The sequence below is a fragment of the Mauremys reevesii genome, linkage group 4 (genome assembly GCF_016161935.1).
Source record: "Mauremys reevesii isolate NIE-2019 linkage group 4, ASM1616193v1, whole genome shotgun sequence".
Taxonomy (NCBI): domain Eukaryota; kingdom Metazoa; phylum Chordata; order Testudines; family Geoemydidae; genus Mauremys; species Mauremys reevesii.
This window is the reverse complement of record NC_052626.1, coordinates 55772748-55797345: the sequence shown is the minus strand read 5'-3', so window position 1 is coordinate 55797345 and position 24598 is coordinate 55772748. Positions and strand designations below refer to the sequence as shown.

General features: G+C 44.8%; 1 protein-coding gene across 1 annotated transcript in view; it reads right to left on the bottom strand.

Annotated features, from left to right (window-relative positions):
* SPRED1 (sprouty related EVH1 domain containing 1) overlaps positions 1–24598 on the bottom strand; it is a 112377-nt gene that overhangs the window by 46428 nt on the left and 41351 nt on the right. The window contains exon 2 of the mRNA XM_039537951.1: positions 10378–10552. Coding sequence (XP_039393885.1) covers positions 10378–10552 — 175 coding nt within the window. The remainder of the gene's footprint in view (positions 1–10377; positions 10553–24598) is intronic.

Here is a 24598-nt window from a genome sequence, read left to right as displayed (position 1 = left end):
TGCATATAGACTCTGGATGGAAGCAGATTGAGCCCTTGATAACAGTGATTAATGCAACCAGAGACCCATTTGGATAGTCTTTGAGCCGATATCACAGAGCTTTTAGATCTTTCTGTGGATGAAAGGAAGAATTTGGGGGATTTCCTAAAGTCCTTAGTCCTGTCCAAGTAGAGTGCTAGTGTCCTTCTAACATCTAGCATATGCAGAATCATTGTCACAATGTGGTTCTAAGGAAAAAAACAACAGGGAGATGAATCTGTTGATTTATATGGAAAGTGCAGAAAAAGTAGGGAGAAAATTGGGAGATGGCCTTAGAGTTACTTTGTCTTTAAAAAAAGGCCGTGAATGATGGGTGTGCCATCAGGGCCACTATTTCTCCTATGTGCCTAGCTGAGGTGATGGCAATTAGAAATGCTGTCTTCATGGACAGGTGTAAGAGAGCGCAAGTTGCCATGAACTCAAAGGGAGGTCTAGTCAAAGCCCTGAGAACTAGATTCAGATCCCAGGTTGGAGCAGGTGGTGTCACATGCAGGAAGAGATTCCCAATGCCCTTAAGGAATCTACATGTCAGCAGGTGAGCAAACACTGAGAATCTGTCTACCTAGCAGTGAAAAGCCGTTTTCACTGCAAGATGTACCTTAAGGGAGCTGAGTGAGAGTTTTGACCTCTTGAGGTCTAAAATGTAGTGTAAAATCAAAAGGAGGGAAGATGAGGTTGGGTCTATGTGTTTAGAATGACAACTCGGAATAGTTTCCATTTTGTAAGTAAATATGTCAAGTTGTCAACTTTTGGCTGTGTAGCAACATGTCATTCCGCTCAGAGCATTCTGCCTCTAAGGGCTTGGCTACACTTACAGTTTGCAGCGCTGGTCGTCCAGCTGTGTAGGAGCAGTGCTGGTGTGTGGCCACACTCACAGCTACCAGCGCTGGTGTGTGGCCACATTTGCAACATTTGCAGCGCTGTTGGGAGTGCTGCATTATGGGCAGCTATCCCAGCATTCAAGTGGCAACAACGTGCTTTTCAAAAGAGGGGGGTGGAGGGTGGTGTACTGTGACAGGGAGCGGGGAAGAGAGAGAGAGTGGATTTTTGGAGCCAACAGTTTAGCTTCCTGGATTGAAAAATCACAAAATGTTCACGAACCCTTGGTCTTAATTGCAAACAGCCTGCCTCCAACGCTGTTTCTCTGTCAAGCAAACATTCACTCCCTGCCTCTCATTTGATCGTTCACAGCCAGGTACAGATAGCTCCTGTTTGCTGTGATCAGTGTTTGTTTTTTAGATAAGCAGTTCAACGGAGCTCCGATCGGAGTTCACAACAAAACAAAGAGAGGCTGCATAACAAAACAGAGTAATTTAGTTAAAAGTTTTCTGGGATATCTCCTTATTCCCTGGAGGCCAATAAAAGCGCTGGTGTGTGTCCATACTTGATGAGCAGCGCTGGATCACCAGCGCTGCAATTGCTACACCCCAACCTGGCCAGGTGTACAGCCAGCGCTGCAGCCAGGGAGTTGCAGCGCTGGATGTGCCTTGCAGGTGTGGACGGTTACTAATTGCAGCGCTGGAAAGCCTCTACCAGCGCTGCAACTTGCAAGTGTAGCCAAGCCCTAAGCTTTGGAACTAAGAAGGAGCCAAGCCTGGAGGCGGAGGACCCGCAGGCTAGGGTGAAGGATCAGCCCACTGTTTTGAGAGAAAGCAGGTGAGGAATGGGCCAAAGAGGAACAGGAGGGCATATTGCCATCTGTGTCAGGTTAGGGAGCCAGACTTGTCATGACCAGGAAGGGCAATCAGAATAACTCTCGCTTTGTCTTGTTGACTTTTCAACGAGACCTTAGATAGAAGAGGGAACTGGGAAAAGGCACACAAGAGGGCCCCGTCCCATGGGAGGATTCTCCCAGTGAATGTTTCCCCAGGCCGGCCTTGGAGCAGTAATGAGGACATTTCTTGTTCCAGTAAGTAGCGAAGAGATCTGTAGTCAGGGTTCCCCAAAGGGCAAATGTATCTTGAAGCACTTCTGAATTCAGTAACCACTCATGTTTGTGACAAAAATTCCAACAGACTGTTGGCTGTCAAGTTCTGTATTGCTGGTAGATAGACAGCTGAGATGAGCACATTGTGATGGATGGATCAATTCCAAAGTTTGAGTGCTTCCTTGCAGAGTGATATGGAAGGTCACTTCTGTGGAAGACCATTTGCCCTGAACCTTGTGGTTGTGTAGGTGAGCTCCCCAGCCTATAAGGGAGGCATCCATCCCAGGGTGGTGAATCTGTGTAGTGGGAGGAATGCTCTCGCTTGTACTGCATCAAGGTTGGTGCTGATAAACTCCAGTCACTGTACCAGGGTTAGTGTGCAGCTACAATGAAGAGAACCTTGAAGAATACCTTGGGTGGAGCAGTCTGTACTGATAATGATCCTGCCCCGAAGGTAAACCGTAGGAAATCTCCTGTATGATGGTTGTACTGAGATATGGAAGTAGACATCTTATAGGTCGAGGGCTGGAAATCAATCTCCCTGCTCTAGAGCTGGAACAACGGCTGCTAGTGTGACCATCTTGAACATCTGTGCCTTCCCATATTTGTTTAATGCCCTTAGATCTAGAATGGGCCTCCAACCTCTGTTCTCCTGGGGAATCAGGAAATAAGAGTAAAACCCCTTGCTCCTGAGTTGCACTGGGACTGGTTCAATGGCCCCTAGGTATAACAAATGATATATTTCCTGATGAAGTAGACTCTCATGAGAAGGGTCCACATGGAAGGGGACACGGCAGGGTTGGAATGGGGGCCACGATGAGGGACCAGGGAAATGAACTCCTTCCGGCCACTGGGTAAGGGCGATGCTGTCTGGGGTATTGACGGTACATGGCCTTATGCCAAGAACGATTCTGGGTGCCAGGATTTGCTCAGTACTGGGGCCCTGGTACCGAGTAATGAGGATTGCAGTTCTTCCCCTACCATCACCTTCTCCAGGTCGTGCAGCCGGTGCCACAGAGCTCATAGCAGAGGCCCCCTTCTGGGTACCAGGCTTCAGTGTTGTTGTTGCTGTCGGTACCGAGGTGACCGAGGCCCTGGGGAGCCCCTCTGGCTGGCCAACTATTCAGAGCCCTTTTTATGAGCCTTTACAGGAAGAGTCTGCTCTATCCCCTTTCAAGTTAAAAACTCCACGGATGATCCAGGGTCAGCACCAGAGTCTCCTGGAGACTGAAGTACCTTCTCCATAAGGAGGAGTTTTAACTTCAGCTGCCAGTTCCTGCGAGACAGCTGTTTTAGCTGTGGCAGGTGAAGCACTTCTGTGAGGCTCTCCCAAGCACCAGACACAGTGTTAGTGTCTGGCCATTACAGGAATCGACTCCTTACAGGAGAGGTGCCTCTGGAGCAGGGAGAACCAGGCATGCCCCTGAGCAGGGGGCTAGCAGTGGGGAATGCAGAAAAAGGTCTTCTTCACTCCTCTTCTTCCTCCCCTTTGTCCTTTAAACCGAAAAAAACTTAAGAGTCTACTAAATGCCTGGGGGTAGGTGGTGGGGATGCTCCCAGACAGTGCAGGAAAGAAAGTTCTTTTTCTTTCTCTCTCTCTCTAATTTTTCCTTTAATCCCAAAGGAGTATATAAAAAAAGGAAACACTAGCTGTCACGGAGTGTGGGGGAGACAAGGCCCTACACCCCGGCTTCCTGCAATTCACCATGACTCTCAGCCAGCCAGTAAAACAGAAGGTTTATTTAGATGACAGGAACACAGTCCAAAACAGGTCTTGCAGGTACAGACAACAGGATCCCCTCAGTCAGGTCCATCTTGCGGGGGGGGGGGGGGAGGAAGAGGAGGGCAGGGAGGTCAGAGCCCAGTTGGGAGGCCCCATCTGGCTCCCCTCCATTTCCCCAGCCAGCTCCAAACTGAAACTCCTTCCAGCCCTCTCACTCCCCCTTCCCCCAGCTCCTCCCCCAGCCTTTGTCCTGTTTCTGGGGCAGAGGTGTCACCTGGCCTCCAACTCCCTTCCTGAGTTCTCATGTTACGTGCTCAGGTATCTTCCCTCAAGGCAAGTCTCCGATCCCCAATGCAGACAGTCCCAGCAAAACTCCCCTGCAACCTTCCCAGGTCAATACTCCCCACTCAGTATTCAAAGAACACATCAAGAACATTCCCAGTTGTCACACTAACTATTAAGGAAAACAAAAGAAACAAAAACTACTTACTTATGCTAATGGCGCAGATAAGGAAGGGATGATTGCTCGCTCTGTTGGAGGCCAAAGGCGGTTGAGTGCTAGATAGCCTTGAGGCAGACCACAAGGGAGGGAGAGCACATGCGTGAGCTCAACGGACACTGCTAGTAAAAACCTCCAATTAGAGGCGCAGGGGCACACATACACCTAGCGTGGAGCACCCATAGGGACACTACTCAAAGAAGAAGAAACAGTTCTATGTATTTTAGCATGCAAGCTTATGGTTTAGCTGCTTTTGAATTTGATTAGCATTCTGGCACAAGTATGCCTGTTAATATCTTTCCAACTTATAGTCAGAAGAGACTGAAAAACAGGATGGAGTCTCCTAAAGTGCTGGATTTATATACTGAGGTATAGTGTGCCTCCTTTATACAAATGCATCCCTGCATCTCTCAAATTAATCAAAAAATGTTTTTTTTCCCAGAAAATGTAACCTATTCCATCTGTCACTTCTGATGGGTGAACCAAATTAAGCCAGCCTCCTCTTTTTATTTTTTTACTGGGTTCCACTACAAGGAAGAACTGGAGAAATGTGCAAGCCATAACAAAAAAGCACCATAATTAAACAAAAAGCCAAATTAGTTGTTAAAATTAAATTAAAATGCAGATCTTATCAGTTTAGTGCAGTGGTTCTTAACCTGGGGTGCACGCAACCCCTGGGGCAGGGCCGGTGCATGGATATTTTGTGCCCTAGACAAAACTTCCACCTTGCGCCCCCTTGCACATCGGTTCATTGAGGGGCAAATCCCAACAAGCCTTTATAGACCCCCAGGGGCCAGCCATGCCCAGGGGCTGCTCCCCAGACCAGGTTCCCCCCACCCCCTGAACTCCCCTGGAGGGTGCACAGCCCCCCTCCCCCTCCGTGAGCCCTCCCCATCCCACTCCGGTGGCCCCCGCCCCAAGTCCACTCACTGGCTTTGCCGGGCTTGGGCCGCTGCAGCAGCTCGGCAGGGAAGAGCTGCCTTCCGGAGGCACCGGAGAGCCAGAGCGTCCCGCTTGCAGCAGCAGCAAGCCCCAGCCATGGAGGAGCTGGCACGGTGCAGGGGGGCAGCAGCCCTGCAAAGGCGGCGGCAGCACCGCTAGCGGGGAGCGGCCGCGCCCCCCCACCCCTCCTGCCCAGGCTGCGGCCTGGCACTCCCCCGGGGGCTCCTGCAGGCTGCAATGGATGTATGTGGGCGCCAGCACCTATGCGCCCCCCGACTCCCCGCTCACCTAGGGTTACCATATTTCAACAATCAAAGAAGAGGGGAGAGCCCTGCCCTAGCCCCCATCAACTCCCTCTCATTTCCCACCCTGACTGCCCAGTCAGAAACCCCAACACCCCCTTGCTTCTTGTCCCCTGACTGCCCTCTCCTGGGACCCCTGCCTCTAACTGCCCCCCAGAACCCCACCCCCTACCTAAGCCTCCCTGTTCTTTGTGCCCTGACTGCCCCCTCCTGAGGGCCCCCCCACCCTAACTGCCCCCCTAGGACCTTACCCCCTACCTGTCCCCTGACTGCCCCAACCCTTATCCACACCCCCACCCCCAGACAGACGCCTGGGACTCCCACGCCCCATCCAACCACTCCCCGTCCCCTGACAAGACCCCCAGAACTCCCGACCCATCCAATCCTCCCCTTGTTCCCTTACCATGCCCATGCTGGCCAGACGCTGGCTCCACGTGGAGGCAAAACACGCTGCCGGGCTGCTGTGCGCACAGCCCCTCCCTCGCAGAGTGCTGAGGCAGCTGGAGGAGGGGGAGCTGCGGGAGGGGTGGCAGCGGCTCACACTTTGTGTCATAGTGGTCTCTACAGGCTCTATTGTGGAGGAAGACAGAAACTTTCTCCATTCCTTTGACTTTAACAGTTGTGGTGTCCAACTTTCTTGGCTTAAGGACACAGTTCTGTTTCCTTCCAGAGCACTAGCAAACAACTTGATAGGGATAACACAACCAAATCTGAACAGAGTTGAGATTTTAAAAAAAGCACACACTTCCTGTCCATTTGCAGAAAAGAGAAGAGAACAGGCCAAGACTTACATGCTTGAACATAGAATTTACAATAAGATCGTTCAAACTAGCAACTACACAAATTTTACCAATGTAGGAAGGATGTTAATCTAACAGCTCTTAGCATCATCCATTTGTTCCTTGACTACACTGCAAGTAAGCCTGTGCTCGAGCCCGGGCTGAAGCCTACCCCCTGCATCTCCACTGTAATTACACTAACCCAGGATCCTGCAGCTCAACTAAAGCCACTACCCAGGGTCTGAGCCCTGTTGCTTTGCAGTATTGAGGCCGCCCCACTTGACTGGGATCCTGGGAGTCAGCTGGAAGTATCCCACAATTGTATGGGGATACTTCCTCAGTCCTCTCTATCCCAACAATCTAAAATCCAACCTATTGAAAACAGAAGCCCCCACCCCCACCACCGCCCCTTTGCAAAGAGCAGCAGCTCAAGTCAGCATTAACTCATTCTCTTCTGATCACTGATCTAAAAGCACACTATCAAAGAGCCTCGTGGCTTTGCAATGGAGAGCAAACTGATCGAGACTTTTCCCAAACAAGCTGTTTCCTGGTAAAGTGTAGGGAGGGCAGTCAAGTTTCCCAGTCCCAGGGCGAGATTGGTCACATTTCCGGGGGCACTAAGGACTCTGGGATATTATTACTTTGACTTGGGTCTGTGCATTGCAATATGGACACCAGAGCACTAGGTTCAAGCACACATTAGAAAAAAAGTCTTAAAATATGGTTAAAATACAACTGAGATGCTCAAGCCCAGAGTCACCTAACGAGAGTCAGCTGACTCAAGCCCCACTAACCCTGGGCTTACATTGCAGTGTAGACATACCTTAAAAGGCTGTCTTACAGCTTGCTATAGTCCCTCTGATGAAATATCATTGTCTGAGGATGTCCCCACCTACCCTAGCTACTAGCTGGATATGGGGTCGTTTCTTTTATCCTAACAGTTATCCTAAATCACCTGAGGTATCAGATCTTTCCTGTTGAGTCACTACATTAGCTTTTGATTACAGCAGCTTTCCTTTGAAGTCAGGGACAATACAAATGTACAGCTTCCTTTTACTCTCTTACCAAACATCTATCCCCATAATTAGCTACACAGCAACTCCTTTTCCAAGCTGTATTGGTATCTGTATTTTACAGGAGTTTCTCACATTGTTTGCTCAGACTGCACTGGAAACAAACTTCTTGCCTGCATTCTAGTTATCTTCTATTGGTAGAATACTCTACTGGTATTCATTTAAAGAGGCACCTTCCCTAGAACTTAAGTAACATCTAAGTACAGGTGTAGTCAGGTGTATGTCAGTGGTACAGAAAAAAAAATATAGTATTGAAATTGGGGTATACACACACACCAAAAGTTGATTGTTCTGAATGTGTATGAGATTCCAGAAAACTAGATAATGGGTCTGCCCTCCAGGACCAGAGCATGCTCATGCCAAATGCAAAACCTCACTATCTTCTCAGTGAACTAGATATCAAATAGATCACATGAGGCAGGAACCAAAAAATTTGGTCCAGAAAACCCCCAACAACAACAACAACAAAAACTAATTTAATTTCCAACCCCTCACCTCACATCAGCTTAGTAAATCTGCCCATTTTCTACTTTTGCAATGGGCTTAACAAGTTCTAAAAGTTGTAGTTTGATGTTTGAGTAAATAATAAATTTGCACTTTATTTTCAGTTTGAATACAGAATAATTAACCACTGAAACAGATTTCCAAGGGATGTGGTGTACTGAATTCAGTATTAGATGGCTTTCTAAAACACATGCTTTGGTCCAACCACATGATGTTGGGTATGTTACAGGAAATGACCTGTATTATGCAGGAAATTCAATTATATGATCATAATGATACCATCTGGTCTAAAAATCTGTGTTCATACAACATGAAACTCCAGAAAACAACAACAAAACCCAAAGCAGTACTGAGCGAATATTTCCTTTTTATATCCCTCCCACTAAATTCCCAAACAGGAACTAAAAGACCTCTTTGTGCTCTAGAACCAGAGTAATGAGAAAGAAGGTCAGAGAGGATGTGTCTTGGGATTCCATGAGGAATTGTCCCAGTTTAGAAAGCATAGCTGCTGGACATAGTACCAGCAAAGGAAGAGAAAAGTTTCAGACCTCCTATGTGAGGAACAAGTTTTGAGATGTCAGGACTTTGGAGGAGAAGCTGTCTCAAATGGTAGCCTCTCTGGCTCATGAAACTGGGAGCAGAGGATAAAAAGGACTGTTGAAGCAGAGACTATGAAGGCTATGGCTGCTTGCAAAGCAGGAGAAAAGGATTCAAAGATCATTTTAGCAAGCTCTCCATTATCTGGTTTGCAAACAACTCTTCGGGGATGCTCCCAGCTCCAGTCACTTCAATGGAAATGTTTTGTGTTGAGAGAAGTACTGATTGAGATAAGGAAAAGAAGAGTCATTCCTGCAGTCTGACGATAACTTAACTGACTTGTCTACATGAATATAGTATGGCTGGATTAACTTTGAAAATGGATTTTCCCTTCTGAGTGGATCATTGATTTCACAATCTTTAGCAGAGAATCTAAGATTTGGAACAACTGCTCCGATCTTCCTACACATTCTTAACAGCTTCTTTAGATGAGATAGGCAATGGGTTGAAGGCTCTTTATTTGTTACAGGTGAGTGAATAAGATTCACCAAGTTTGTCAACTTCAAATACTGGTACCTTTTCCTTTACGCTGAACTAGTCATAGAATCTCAGGGTTGGAAGGGACCTCAGGAGGTCATCTAGTCCAACCCCTGATTTAATAATTGGAGATATACCAATCTCCTAGAACTGGAAGGGACCTTAAACGGTCATTGAGTCCAGCCCCCTGCCTTCACTAGCAGGACCAATTCTTGCCCCAGATCCCTAAGTGGCCCCCTCAAGGATTGAACTCACAACCCTGGGTTGAGCAGCCCAATGCTCAAACCACTGAGCTATCTCTCCCCCCAAGTCCAAGGATGATGGGGAAAGTTTGCCCTCTTCCACTGATGACTTGCGTGATCCACCAGCTCTTCCGAAGTCAAAGCTCACCAAGAAACTCCTTTTAACAGCTTTTCCCTTTCTGGTCATGTCACCCCCTTTTATCCAATCAAAAGAGCGTGTTGCAGAGAGGGATCTGGCTGACAGCCTAAGCATGTCACAGGTTGCATTGTGCAGGGGGGAAAAAGAGACAGTGCTACTTTGATGGAATTTAGCACCTTATTAGAATCTTAGAGTTTATGGAGGTCTAGTCAGAGGCTGGTTAGGGCTAGGAAAAAAGGTTTGTGAGAAAAATCTAAACAATGTGGGATCACTAATACCCTCAGCTTCTGAGACTGCTGGGTGCTAGACAGTGGGAGGAGGAAGAGGGTCAAAGGCTTTCAACAGGGTTTGGGAACCAACCACCACTTGCCATGGGGACGGTGACAGCATCATAGGACCTCCTTCCTAACCGAAGAGATAAAGGCAGAAAATTGATCAGTACTGGAGGAGCAGGTACTCACATGTGAGAATTAGCAACACAGATCTTTTATCCTAAAAGGAAACTGCACACTTCATACATGTAAGAGATGAAACTCTTTTAAAGAGTTCATAGCCCTGCAGTTCAGACTGTGTGGTTTTCAAGCAATGCAATGTTTTCTAGTATTTATTTTATCAGAGTCCAGACAGGTTATTTTCAAGCAATAATTATAGAAACTGCCTTACTCTAGGTGAAAAATTTGACCCAGAATAAAATGTTTATAGTGCAACATGGAATTCTTTCTGGACTTTTTTTTTTTAAATAAACTTCAAGAATGTTGCATGCTTGTACTTTTCTGCACTTTGCTGACTTCACTGATTTTGCCAATGCACAAACAGAAAAAGCTTAGTTTGAAGCTTCCTCAGAAAGACAGAGGGGAAAAAAACTAATTGTTTGCCAAAAAGTGTATTTTTGAACTTCTGAAAGGCAACACTTAATATTAGAGATACAGGAAGAAAATTTAAAGAGTCAAAAAATAAAATATGGTACTTGCTCTTTTAGGCATATGAATATTTAGACAGTGTAAAATACGCAACAAAATGTGGAAACAACTATGGCTAAGAAGTTTAATTATTCTGTAGACCAACAACATGTAGGTGTTACTTTTAGGCTCTATCAAGTTATACATATGTTGTATTCATAATGTAATTTGTTACCGTTTTATCCCTGAGTCGTTCTCCGTGGATAAGAAAATCAGCACAACTGTTCTCTTCTTGATGAATGGCTTTGAAGACTGTAACACAGCTTAGTCCACCCCCTCCAAGTGGTAACCATCCACCACTTGAGTCATCCCGGGTCATCACCACAGCTCGCACTCTTGCATAACTATTACTGAAAGAGATGCAACATGAAGAAATTAGTTTTTCCATAAACACAAAATGGCTGAGCACCCAATCTTATTTGAAATACCACAACCACATTAATAAATAAAAATAAATGTCTGTTAAGTGCTTTCTGCTTTCCTAACAGTCAACTGAAAAGAGAGCAGACGCTAGAACCTGGAAATCTGCCCAATATTAAACTAACTTTTAACATGCTTTTATTTTAAATCTAACTTTAAAAAATTGTTTTGTATGCCTCTCCTTTTCCTTGGGTGCTTTTGATATAATTTCTTGTTGTGGTAAATATCTGGTGATCAGAGACACTAGGAAAGAAATCTTACCAACCAACATTAGCCTTCAATAAAGATACAAACGGATTTAGAAACCATATATTTAATGGTCTAACTATATCTAGGAAGCATCAGCTTCTGACTGAAGACTAATTATGAAGTGAGTCAGGTTTCCACTATCAGTTGTACAGAAAAGTAAACAAATGAGAAAGGGCTTGATCCTGCTCCCACTGAAATCAGCTTAGGGCCTGCTCCTAATCTAAGAAACCTGTTTTTTTCCCCCGGCTTGCTTTACAAACTATATGGAACTGGTGAAAACATAAGTTATGTTCTATAAGCAATAAATAAAGAAATAAATAATAAAAGAATCATATATACTACAGGGTCCTATGAATAAAGAAAATCTTAACTGACAATAGATATTTCTGCTGATTGAACTATGTAATTTTTATGAACACCTAAAACTACTTCTTGTACCGAAGTGGCATTTTAAAGAGACTTATTTTAGGACCATTTGCTCCCAACATCATCTTTTCTGTTTGATACATGATGAAATTTATTTCCAGTTTACATAGCTCTTTTGAAATACTGTAAAGCAGAGAAATCTAAAAATTGATTTTTAAAAAGTGTGCTATATTATTTCTTCAGAAGTCTCTGCCAACTTGGTTATTTTGTTTTTAAAAAATGGAAATGCTAGTTTGTGACCTCCAATTTGCAACTTGTTGTGTTTAAAGAAATTAAAGAGAGCACGTGGGTTTACCCAGGAACCTGTGTGATCATCCCCTTTGCACAATCATTTATGCACTTTATAAAAAAGCAATCCACTATTTTGCAAGAAATGAGGACCATATGTTTGGCTTATAGAGGGTTTCAGAAATCAAGTTTGCATAGTTATGCCACCTGAGTGATGTTATATGAACTATAAGAATTGAACTAGAAATTTACAAAAGGATATCTGTACAAGAGTACTATTTATAATCAAATCTTTTTGGGATGTGGGAGAATGTTTTATTTCACAAACTGTTCAAATTTAACACATTAGGAATTTCTGATATTCCATGCTGATCTTTTAAAAAACTTAACACACCAGAAGTCACTGTTGGGCTTTCTTGCTTTAACTTGTAATTCAAATAAATAAAATAAGCATTATGATGTAAATATCTAATGATCAAATACATAAAGTTGCGCAAATGGGGCTGAACAAACTGGAAAATGAAACAAAAGTACACAAGAACATTTTAGCCTAGGGGTGACAAATGAAATACAAGTTGTTCACTGAACCTGTGTCTTTCGTCGCTAAAAATTGGTAGCTAAAGTAAACATTTGCTGTGGTTTGTGTAATGACACCGATGGGAGCCATTTTAGCACCATTATCAATTAGCAGCATCTCCTTCACCAGAGACATCCCAAAAAGCATCAAAGAAGCACTGCCATACACTCACTCATTCTTATATTCCCAGAAGCAGCCAGATAACCAAGTATGAGTCTCAAACTTAATTCTTCACAGTGCAGTATTACTGCAAGTCTAATAATTGGTCTCAGATCTAGATTAAGAGAATTTCAGTTGTAAAGACAAGATCTTAAAGTGTCTGCTTATACATTTAAAATCCATTTGCTTCATACTTTCCCTGGTCACTGCTCCCTTGACAGCATATAAACTGCTCCTTCTGAAGGAAATCAAGGATATTAGGGCTTCCCTGTGAATAAGGGAAAAAACAGTGTGCAATGCCACAATCTTGTCTGACAAAATATTACATTTCTGCTCTCTTCCACCAGGCCAACTTCAAATTTAATGTAAGAAAACTGAAGTTCACAAACCATCAGAATACAGTACCTAGAGAGGTTTCAGAACTAAAGTTTAGTACTTTCCTTTGTACATTAACAGAAGTACTGCTACTTCCAATGTTACTAATTTGTACTTTTACTATATCCCCAAATACAATTTACAGAGATATAGAACTTTCCTTTGTCCAAGAGCTCTCCAAGTTACAGTAACACCATCTTCACATTTAACCTTATGCTTAATTGTATAATCTAATCAAGTATATTGAACTATGACAACATTCAAACCATAGACATTTTGATCAACTACTGTGAAATCCATTTATACAACTGATAAAGACCAATTAGTGCAAGATTCCAAAATTAAAATTCCCAACACAAATAAAGATGGTACAGTACATTAACAACCCCTTCACTAAAATGATGAAAATTTCTCATCCAAACATCAAAGGAATAAACTAGGGCTGTCAAATGATTAAAAAGAAATTGTGATTAATCGCAGTTTTAATCATACTGTTAAACAATAATAGAACACAAAATTTAAATTCATTATAAAATATTTTTGGATATTTTTCTACATTTTCAAATATATTATAATAATAAATTGATTTCAATTACAACACAGAATACAAAATGTATAGTATTCACTTAATTTTTGTTACAGTGCAAATATTTGTAATAAAGATAAACAAAATAAATTGTATTTTTTTCAGTTTACCTTATACAAGTACTGTAGTGCAATCTCTTTATTGTGAAAGTGCATTATGTGGGGAAACGGGGGAGGGGGGAAATTTGGGGTAGGACCCTGTAAATGGAAACAAACTTGTCTTAGCAATTGGCTGAACAAGAAGTAGGATTGAGTGGACTTGTAGGCACTAAAGTTTTACAGTGTTTTATTTTTGAGTACAGTTAAGTAACAAAAGCAAATCTATATTTTTAAATTGCACTGCAACAACCAAAAGGTTAATTTTCCAGTATCTTTTGCAAATAAAGCAGAGATTGCTCTAACTTTCATGCCATTGGAGCTATTAGTCCCTAAAATCTCTAACACTTCACATGTTCATGTGCCCTAGAACTCAATCTACACTTGGGAATTTTAGGAACAAATTCCTACTGGGTGCTACCACTGGCTTCCGTAGACAAGATTCCAAGATCTTTCAGAATTACCACCACTGAGTCAATTAAACTATGACATGAGATTTTTAAACAACTGTCAAAGGTTTAATTGGCATAGTGGTAAACAGAACTGGAAGTCTCTACTTAGTCTCACAAGAGCTATCACAAACAGCTGAAAAGGGGTAGCAGTCTTACAAAGTCTTTTCTAAAACTCCCTAGGGTGACGCTAAAGTCAAAGATCAGTTTACATCAATTATGAACATACAAATTACACCTACAAGGACTGGATGCCCTTGGTAAGAAGAGAAGAACCAAACTACAGTTTGTGAATGAAATAGAAAAGGTTATCCGAGAGTACCACTATACTCCTCTTGGCACTAGATTAAAAGCTACTAGTTTCACACAGAGTATCGGATCTGTAACCTATCTGCTGTATACCCATTAAACTGGCAACAAAATTTGTTTTAATATGGCACATCAGAAATTTATAAAATGTCTTGAGTTCTAACTGGATAAAAGGTCTGTGAGGTCTGATGGCAAAGTAGCATCCTTCATTAGCAGTATAAGATACTTCTGAAATTACATTTGAAACAAAAGATAGCAGGGAATAACTAGCATGTCAAATGTAACTATTAATGGGCAACAACAATGCAGATATAAACCCTGAAATCCCAGCCTGAACAAAGCTTATAAAAAATGGTTCTCTATCTTTCGTAACTGTTGTTCTTCAAGATGTGTTGCTCATGTCCATTCCAAGTAGGTGTGCGCACCATGTGCATGATCATCGGAAGGTTTTTCCCTAGCAGTAACCGTCGGGTCAGCTGTGGAGCTCCCTGGAGTGGCGCCTTCATGGCTGGGTACATATGTCCCTGCCAACTAGGGTGACCAGACAGCAAATGTGAAAAATCGGGACAGGGGGTGGGGGATAATAGGAGCCTATATAAGAAAAAGAACCCAAAATCGGGACTGTCCCTATAAAATCAGGACATCTGGTCACCCTACTGCCAACCCACCACCTCTTCAGTTCCTTCTTGCCAGATACTCCGACATAGAGAGGCGGATGGCTCTTAGAACAGATATGAGCAACACATCTCAAACAACAGTTACGAAAGGTAGGGAACCATTTTTTCCTCGAGTGATTGCTCATGTCAATTCCAAGTAGGTGACTCCCAAGCAGTCCCCTGGAGGAAGGGTCGGAGTTCACCGAGTTGCAGACTGTAGCATAGCTCTACCATCGTCTCTAGCCTGCTGCATGATGGCGTACTGCAACGTAAAGGTACAAAGAGACGACCATGTCACCTCCCTGAAGACATCCTGAATGGGGACCTGCTCCAGAAACGCTGCAGATGAAACTTGCATTCTCATGGAGCGCACCATCGATGCTGGGGCTGGTATCTTTGTCAGGTCGTAGCACATGTTGATACAGGCCGTAATCCAAAAAGAGATTCATTGGGATGAGACCGGCAGTCCTTTCATTCTCTCAGCAATGGCAATGAAGAGTTGTGTCGACTTCCTGAATGGCTTTGTCCACTCAATATAAAAAGCCAGCGCTGGTCTAACATTCAGGGAATGGAGCCTGCATTCCCGGTCATTAATATGTGGCTTTGGGAAGAACGCTGGTAAAATGATGTCCTGATTTACATGAAATAGTGAAACAACCTTAGGGACAACGGCTGGGTGTGGCCACAATTGTACCTTGTCCTTATAAAATACTGTATAAAGGAGGCTCAGACATTAAAGCTTTGAGCTCAGACACTCTTCTGGCTGACGTTATAGCCACGAAAAACTCCACTTTACAACAGAGATAAAGCAGAGAACATATTGCTAGAGGTTCAAAAGGAGGCCTCATGAGCCTTGAGAGGACCATGTTAAGGTCCCAAGGGGCACCAGTTGCCACACTTAGGGGTACAGTCTGTTTAGCCCTTTAAGGAAGCATCCAACCATGGGGTTAGCAAATACGAACTGCCCTGCTGCGTGTAGGTGGAAAGCGGAAATAGCTGCCAGCTGCACCTGGATTGATGAGACTGCCAGCCCATGCTGCTTTAAGTAGAGTAAGTAGTCCAGTATAAAAGGGATTGAGGACTGCAGCGGAGGGGTGCCCTTCTGTGCAGACCAAATACAGAACCTTTTCCACTTGACTAGATAAGTGGCTTTCTACTGCCAAGAAGAACTTGCCTAATCGAATCAGAGCACTGGTGCTCTAGTGGGTTTAGCCATGGATTTTCCAAGCAGTGAGGTGCCGAGACTGCAGGTTGGGTTGCTGAAGGTGGCCGTGGTCCTGTGTGATAAAGTCTGGAATCAGGGGCAATGTCATGGGCATGTCCACCAAGAGGTTCAACAGCCTGGAGAACCAATGTTGGCAGTGCCACGCTGGCACTATGAGAATCAGCAAAGCCTTGTCCTGTTGGACCTTGAGGAGGAACTTGTGGATGAGAGGGAATTGCAGGCACACATACAGTAGGCGCCCCATTCGTGAGAGGATAAAGGCATACGTGATCGAGCCAGGGCTGTGATTCAAGAAAGGGCAGACCTGCTGGCACTTCCTGTTGCTTCATGTCGTGAGATCCCTACCTCAGGAAGATACAGCTGATGACGCCTAGTCGGAGAGGTTTGGAAAAAGGTACTCCCACACAGACTGACTGTGAATCGAGCCACCACCGGAGGGACTCGAGAGCCCGAGGAGAAAGCATGACCAGACTGTCCTGATGGTCCAGGTTTGGGCTGTACGCTTGGGCCAGCCACACATGGAGGGGGATGGAGGCTGCAGCCTTGCGTGCTGCGTTGCATGTTGCATAAAGTGCACACTGCCATATGCCTGAGTAATTTTAGGCAGTTTCTACCAATCATGGTGGGGAACCAGTGGAAACCTTTTATGATGGTCTCCGTGGCTAGAAAACGAGATTCAGACAGGAAGGCCTGGCCTGGGTGGAGTCCAGGAGGGCCCCAATGAATTCTATTGTTTGAGTGGGACCCAGAGTTGATTTTGCCACATTGAGGATGAGACAGAGATTGAGGAACGTTGTACGTACCAGGCTCACAGGTTCCTCCACCTGGGTTTGGGACCAGACCTTGATGAGCCAGTGGTCTAGATATGGGACAACTTGCACCTGACACTTTCGAAGGAAGGCCGCCGCAACTGCCGTGCATTTGGTGAACACCTGAGGCACCGCCGATAGGCCCAAGGAGAGGACCATGAATTGATAATGTGTGCCGCCAGAGGTGAAAGTAAGCCGGTATGGTCCCATACGGCGTAACGGCAAGAGCCAGTACGCCGTACTCAACCGCATCGACTTCCACGGCGGGGACTGAAAGGGCTCTGGGCTGCCCTGAGCCCTTTGAATCCTGGCCGCAGCTGAGATTTAAAGGGCTCAGAGCTCCCCACCACTGTGGGCAGCCCAGAGCCCTTCAAATCCTGGCCCCAGCCCGGCCACCAGAGCTGTGGCCGGGATTCAAAGGGCTCCGGGCTTCCCTCAGAGGCAGGAGCTCTGGGCCCTTTAAATCCCTGCCCGAGCCCCGCAAAGCTCGGAGTTCCCTCTGGCGGCCAGAGCCCAGGGCCCTTTAATTTGCCCCTGAGCCCCAGGGGGCTCCCAGCCACCTCTGCAGCTGGGAGCCCATGGTTGATTTAAAGGTTCTGGGTCTCCCAGCCACAGCTGGTTCCCCAGGGCCTTTAAATCTTGAGAGGCCACGCCCCTTCCGGATGAGGCCACACCCCTCAGGGCTCCCGCAGTACCGGTAAGTCCTGTAAATTACTTTCACCCCTGCGTGCCACTGACCACAAATAGCAGAAATTGTCTGTGGGAAGGGATTATAGAGATGTGGAAGTACGTGGAAGCCCTTCAAGTTAAGGGCGCGTATCAGTACCCGGATCCAGAGAGGTAATGATGGAGGCCAGGGAGACCATGCGGAACTTCAGGTTTTTTGTGAATTTGTTGAGGTTTCACAGGTCTAAAATGGGCCTGAGCCCACGTTTGGTCTTGGGGATTAAGAAGTAGCGGGAATAGAATCCTCTGCCCCTAAACTCCAGAGGAACCTCCTTTATCGTCCCCAGCTGTAGGAGCGTTTGCACCTCCTGCTCTAGAATTTGCTCGGAAGACGTGTCCCTGAAGAGGTACAGGGAGGGCAGGAGGAAACAGAATTGGAGAGAACACTGCAATTCTTCTGTGCTCAGGACCCAAATGGTCTGATGTTATTTGAGCCCAGACATGGTAGAAATGGGACAGACAGTTCACAAGGGAGGGGAAAGATCCAGGTATTGAACAGGTGCGTCTTGGGGCACACCTTCAAAAGTTTGGCTCTGAGCCCGAGGTCTGCTTAGCCGAGCCCTTCCCTTGGCTGGAGGAGGACTGAGATAAGCACCTCCTTCTGCCCCACTTCCTACTGTAGTCCTGTTTAGGAGGGGCAGGGTAGAATCGCTGGGCAGTCTCAGGCTTAAATGCCTTTCTTTGTGGGGCTGGTGTGTGCAGCCCCAAAGACTTGAGGGTCACCCACAAGTCCTTAAGGTTATGCAGTCTTGAGTCTGTCTGTTCAGCAAAGACACTGGAGCAGTCAAGGTGCAGGTCCTGAATTGTGTTCTGGACCTCATGCAGGAGCCCTGAGACCTGAGGCCAAGAGCTGCATCTCATAGCTATGGCCATGCTCATAGCGTGGGTGGCCGAGTCAGCTCAGTCCAAGGCGGCCAGAAGAGAGATCCTGGCGACCACCTTTCCCTCCTCCAGAACTGCTCCAAACTCAGAGCAGCAGTCAGCTGGGAGTAATTCCTGGAATTTGGCCAGAGAGCTCCAGGAATTATAAGCATAGGGGCTCAGGACTGCATGCTGATTCGCTAAGTGAAGCTGGACCCCATGGTGGAGTAGACTTTCCGACTGAAGAGGTCCAGCTTCTTAGCGTCCTTGGATTTGGGGGTAGGCCCCAGTTGCCCCTGGCGCTCTTTGTGGTTCGCTGCCTCCACCACCAGAGGTGCTCATATCCCTTAGAAGGCACAAAGTATTCGCGTTCTGCACCCTTGGCTGTCGGTGGGACAGAGGTGGATGTGTGCCACAGAGCCTTGGTGGTATTCTGGATGGTTTTGATGAGAGGCAGAGCCATCCTCAAGGGCCCTTCAGGGATCCGTATCCTCAGAGACCTCCTCTGCGTGCAAGTTCAGGTTCTGGGCCACCCTCCTGAGCAGGTCTTGATGGGCCCTGGTGTCCATAGCAGGAAGAGTGGTGGAGGTGCCTGCTACCACTTCATCCAAGGAGGACAAGGACAACGTCCTTGGAGGAACGGGGTCCTCTTGCCCCTCCGGCTCAAGGGGATCCCCTTGCACCTCCGGCTCAAGGGGATCCCCTTGCACCCTTGAGAGGTGCAGGAAATGACACTAGCACCCAGCGCCACAGCTGCTTCAGTGCGGACGTCCTCATTAGCCTGGGCTTGTGCATTCCTACCCCAGAGAGGCTCCTGGGCTACAGACGTGGCTGATGGTGGGATTAATGCCTCCAACACCACCCGCAGGGACCTGGAACCCGGACCCTAGACTTGGCGATAGGCCGATGGTGTCCAGAAGGGCCACTGTGTTGGTCCCTGCCACTGTGGAGGACATTACAGGCATTGGCTACCCTTCATCTTGCCTAGGGCAGTGCCGGGAGCGGTGCCAGCTCTGCCTGGAAGCATAGGAGTCCACCTCCGACTCCGAGGAGAAGTCCGAATCTGACCAGGGAGGTGCAGATCTTTTTTTCCTTGTGTAGCACCAGTGACTGTGAGCAGTGCCTTGCACTAGAGCTGGTCCTCGGTGCCAGGGAATGGCAGTGCCATAGCCCTTTAGATGAGCCCTTCCTTGGTGCTGGGGCTTCTCATACCAAGTCCGGCACGCTGAAGCACCTGGCACTGGTTCGGATGCTACCTGGGGCAGTTGGGGTTGAAGAGCCGACTCCATTAGAAGAAGCTTTAAGCAAAAGTCCCACTCCTTAGTTCTGGGCTTAAAACCCTTGCAGATTTTACACCTGTCAGACTGGTGTCCCTCTCTGAGACACTTTAGATAGTAATTGGGTGGGTCTCCTTTGGTATGGGCTTCAGGCAGGACCTGCACGGCTTGAAGTCCTGAGACTGAGGCATGCCCCAGTCCCTGGGACGGGAACAAAGCAGTGTGTGTGTGGGGTAACCCCCAACTAAAACTTAACTAACTACTTATCACGAACTATAACTTTAAAACTATTTACAGAGAGAAAGGGAGAGTCCACTAGGGAATCTCTTGCTAATGCAAGAGAGAGCTGCTCCAACCACTGCCACTGGCGGTAAGAAGGAACTGAAGAGGCAGTGGGTTGGCAGGGACCTATGTACACAGCCATGAAGGCGCCACTCCAGGGGGCTCCACAGCTGACCTGATGGGTACCACTAGGGAAAAATCTTTCGACAATTGTGCATGCGGCGCGAACAAACCTACTTGGAATTGTCATGAGCAATCACTCGAAGAAGAATTTCAGTTAACATACACAACTAGAAATTTAAAAAAATGTTTGGTTTTGGATATTATGTAAATAGTTATATTATAGTAATGCCCCAAATTGGGGTTGTTGTCCTAATGTTGTTCTATGTTGTACAAAAACATAGAAAAGATGCATCCCTGCCCTGAAGAGCTGTTACGTTTTTTTGGTTTAGCAGCTGATAGTTTAACTATTTGAAAATTACTATTACACTTTTTCCTTGAATGTGTGAAACAGATATCTATACCCTGTGAACTCTTTCAGATAAGAGATGCATCCTTACAGAACTGTAAAGTCAGCACAATAGCCTTTTTTTTTATTATTACTTTGTATATTTGTTTACAATCACTAGATCTGCGGTCCTACATGCTTGTGATACTAAGCCACTGGAATGTATTACTAAACATTAACAAAAAGAACAGGAGTACTTGTGGCACCTTAGAGACTAACAAATTTATTTCAGCATAAGCTTTTGTGGGCTACAGCTCACTTCTTCAGATGCATAGAATGGAACACACAGAAAGATGATATTTATACACACAGAGAATATGAAAAGGTGGAAGTAGCCATGACAGGTCAATCAATTAAGATGAGCTATCAGCAGCAGGAAAAAAAAAGTTTAAAAGCCTACTTCCATGCAAAGAAAAAAAACACACCACCTTTCAGTTTCTACAGTATTCCACTTTTGAAACTACCAGTGCCAATATTCCATTCTCACATTCACCATCACCATCCTTTTATTTAACCTCATAAACTGGAAATGTAACTCAAAGAAATAGTGATCACATCTGAAGTCACACTGTGAACCTATGGATAGGCAACAACCTTGTGCATATTATTAGAACTCAAGAAAAATATTTTTCAGCATTTTAAAACTATAAAGTCACCTCCAAAAATTGGATTCACAACTGGAATTACTAACTGTAATGCATGTGACACTGACTACCATCTAGGATTTCATTTATTTATTTTTAATATGTAAATACTTCCCTCCAATTTGTTTCAATATTACTAAACTTTCTATTTGAAAGTATGTAACTAAAATGTCTTAACAAAATTAACTTTTTGTAAATATAGCTAACATAGTATAAGATGAATTCCCATAAATCCATGGTCAGTATATTATGGCAAAGATAGTTGTTATATTGGCTAAGCAGTCAATTTGTCAGAGAAAAATCAATTTGTGCCATGGAGTGTCTAGCAGATTGATGCATTTTCACTATGTTGGAAGAGGAGAGAAAATAAATTTTTAATATTACAAAAGTCTATGTACCAACTACAGGACCACTATACAAAAAAACCTCCGCCATGCTCTAGGTTGGCAGGTCAGAGTGAGCTCTTCCTGGATCCACACTCCCTACCTCAGGTTGGTGCTTTGTAAGCTGATTTTAAGTTTTTTGGTTTTTTTTGTTGGGGAGAGGGCAATATAAAATGCTTTTGTTTGCTCTTTGGGAGAGACTGCAAGAGCTATTATTCTGCCACTTAGAGTACCTAATATCCAAACAGGAGAGCACTTTATGATTGCAAACACACAGAGCAGGGGAGCCTTTATGTATATATAATTAGAAACAAGATAAAAATGTGTGGATTACATAAAGGGTATCGTACTAACACCAAAATAAAGTCAGACAAATCTACTGTTTAAGTTAGGTGAATATCTGTACTTGTAACAACAGGGTGCTAGTCGTTCGGCCACATGTGTGGAATGGGATGTTTGCTTTAGGTATGTAGCCCTTTGAAAATGGAGTTTTTAGAGTGGCAGCCTCCAGATAGAGGACGTGACTAAGTCCTAATGGAGATGCCGCTTTTACCGGCAAATAGACTTTGTCAGGATAGCTGCATCTTCCCAAAGCCTTTTGCTGGTTTAGCTATGTTGGTTACTGATGTGATTTCCTATTTCTCCCCCTTCCCCAATACACATTCCTAACTGACAAAGCTATGCTAGCAAAATTTTTAAGTATAAACATAGCCTGAGAAGGGTCATGTGACCACAGGATGAAAGCAAGACCGCTGCTATGGAAGAGGCAGCCTACTCTCAAGTAAGGGAGAGACCAGAGTCTTGGCAAGACCTGGGGAAGTGGGGCTTCGGACAGCAACTAAGCCTGGGAAATGGAGTCCACAAGCCAGACCAGATCCAAGAATTCTTAGAAGGGAGTACAGAAAGAAACTCGAGAAAGGGTTAGGATAAACGGCCTAAGAGGAAGGCCAGGTGATAAGAACAGGAAATACTTCCAAATGTTGCAGATGGACAAGGCTGACATGGATGACTGCTTCATTATTTAGGGTCTTGAGGCTGGAGAGCCCCACACCTTGGGGCAGAAAGGACTCTGCCTGGAGGGAAGGACTAATTGTGAAACTGCTGACCAGTGACGGAACTGTTTTCATCTTGCAAAGCCAGGAGAACTGTTTGTTGTGTTGTACCTTAATAAATCAGACACCAGGAATGGAGATTTTACTTCAAAATGCATTGTGTGAGAGTTCTGAGGCATGAACGACTACTCACTCTATTCCCAGAACCCAGACAGTGTAACATACTTATCACGTTTTCTTGAATTTTATTAATATTGGATTCCTTGAAAGCAAACTGAGCAAGATCACTAGACCTAGGTTTTCCTTATTTAAAAATTATGTACATTTGATACTGTGAGTATAAAAATGCTTTAGTGCTCTTCTGCTCCCAACCTCCCACTTGACATATTAGAAGCCCTTACAGGATGCCCTACAATAAAACACTGTTAGGTGCATGATAAATGGAGAATTGGTAAGAAACTGATCTGAATTCAAGAGATGATTATAGACAGCAACTAGGCATTTAAGAAATATGAAAAATATTTTGACAGTGTCCTTTTAGTAAAAACTATTCCTTATTCAGGTGTGTGAGAGAGAGACAGAAGGAAGATGGTTTTAACAGTTATTACTTTTCCCCCACAAGGCGTGTTTAAAATGGTAACCATTCAGAAGGTTCAATCACTAGAACATACTCAGAAGCCACCTCCAGCAAGAGTAAAAAAAAACAAATAAAATAAAAGCTAAAACTCATAATTTAGGACACAGTAGTAAGTACAAGGGCAAATGTACTACAAAGCCAAGTATTTATGTTTGAAGCAAAGAGTCTTTTTCTGTTCATTATACTTCTAATATCCTCTGAGAATTTGCTCATCCTCCTGTGCCCAATTCAAAGCCTTCCTAAAACCCACTTCCTGTTATGAAGCCTGGAAGTAGAGGAGAATGTATGTAACCAGTATTCCCAACTCTCACAATTTTATTGCCACTCTAGCACCTTTTGGGTGTTGTTTTTTTTTAACCCGTCTCATGAAAAGATGAAAGGCTGCCAACTCACACATTTTCCATTCTTCAAACTAGCCACCATCTCCAACTGGGGCTGAAGCCAGCACAATGGCCACCATTTCTCTACAGTCTATCTGCATGTGGAAGTGATGCTGTCCTTGATAAAACTGACTGCCACCTTCCCACTGTTTTCAATGAGATTGAAGCCATGCCCACAGGCAAAATGACTTCCACTCTGATTCAAAGGGCTACACAGGGTCTGTGAGGAGCAGCAGAAATACTGTAAAGGTGGATATGGAGAGTGAGGGTGAGCGGGCAACTGTAGGGAGCTGGAGGTGGATTTAGTGATTGCAGGGGGTGGCAGCAGAGGAGTGAGGGGAGTGCTGTCCAGTCTCGGGCAACGTGTGAGCGGAGAAGGGGTAGAGGGTGTCAGGGAAGTGTTACTTTTTGAAAAAGACTAAACCAATCCCCTATTGTTTTTATTGTGACATTATCGCTTATATGAATGAATGAATTCCATATACATATAAATAACTTATCAACCCTAAAAAGGTAATGAGTTTTATTTGAGAGTGTAAACCAGGGGTTCTCAACTGGGGGTCGGCACCCCTCAGGGGATCACAGGGTTCTTACGTGGATGGTCGTGAGCTGTCAGCCTCCATCCCAAACCCTATTTTGCCTCCAGCATTTATAATGGTGTTAAATATATTTAAAAGTATTTTTAATTGATGGGGTTACATTCAGAGGCTTGCTATGTGAAAGGGGTCACCAGTAAAAAAGTTTGAGAATCACTAGTGTAAACCATTATGCATTAATTAGGTCGGTGGTTCTCAAATTATTTACCATCCAGCCCTTGATTTAATCAAAGGAAATAAACTAGAAGAGGAGAAAGTCAAGACAGTGTTAGGAAATGGATAGCAGTTCTCCTATCTGAGGTGTGAGGAGAGGGTAAGTGAAGTTTCCATCTGAGTAGCCAGGAAGAGGTGTGCATTTTTGTGAGCATTAAAGGTTGAGTTTTCAACCTAAAATCATCACACACATTGGCAGAGGAGCATAGAGGAAAGTCAAAAGACAGACTTAAATATTATGATTTGATGGTTTTTAAATCTCATTATTTTGGGG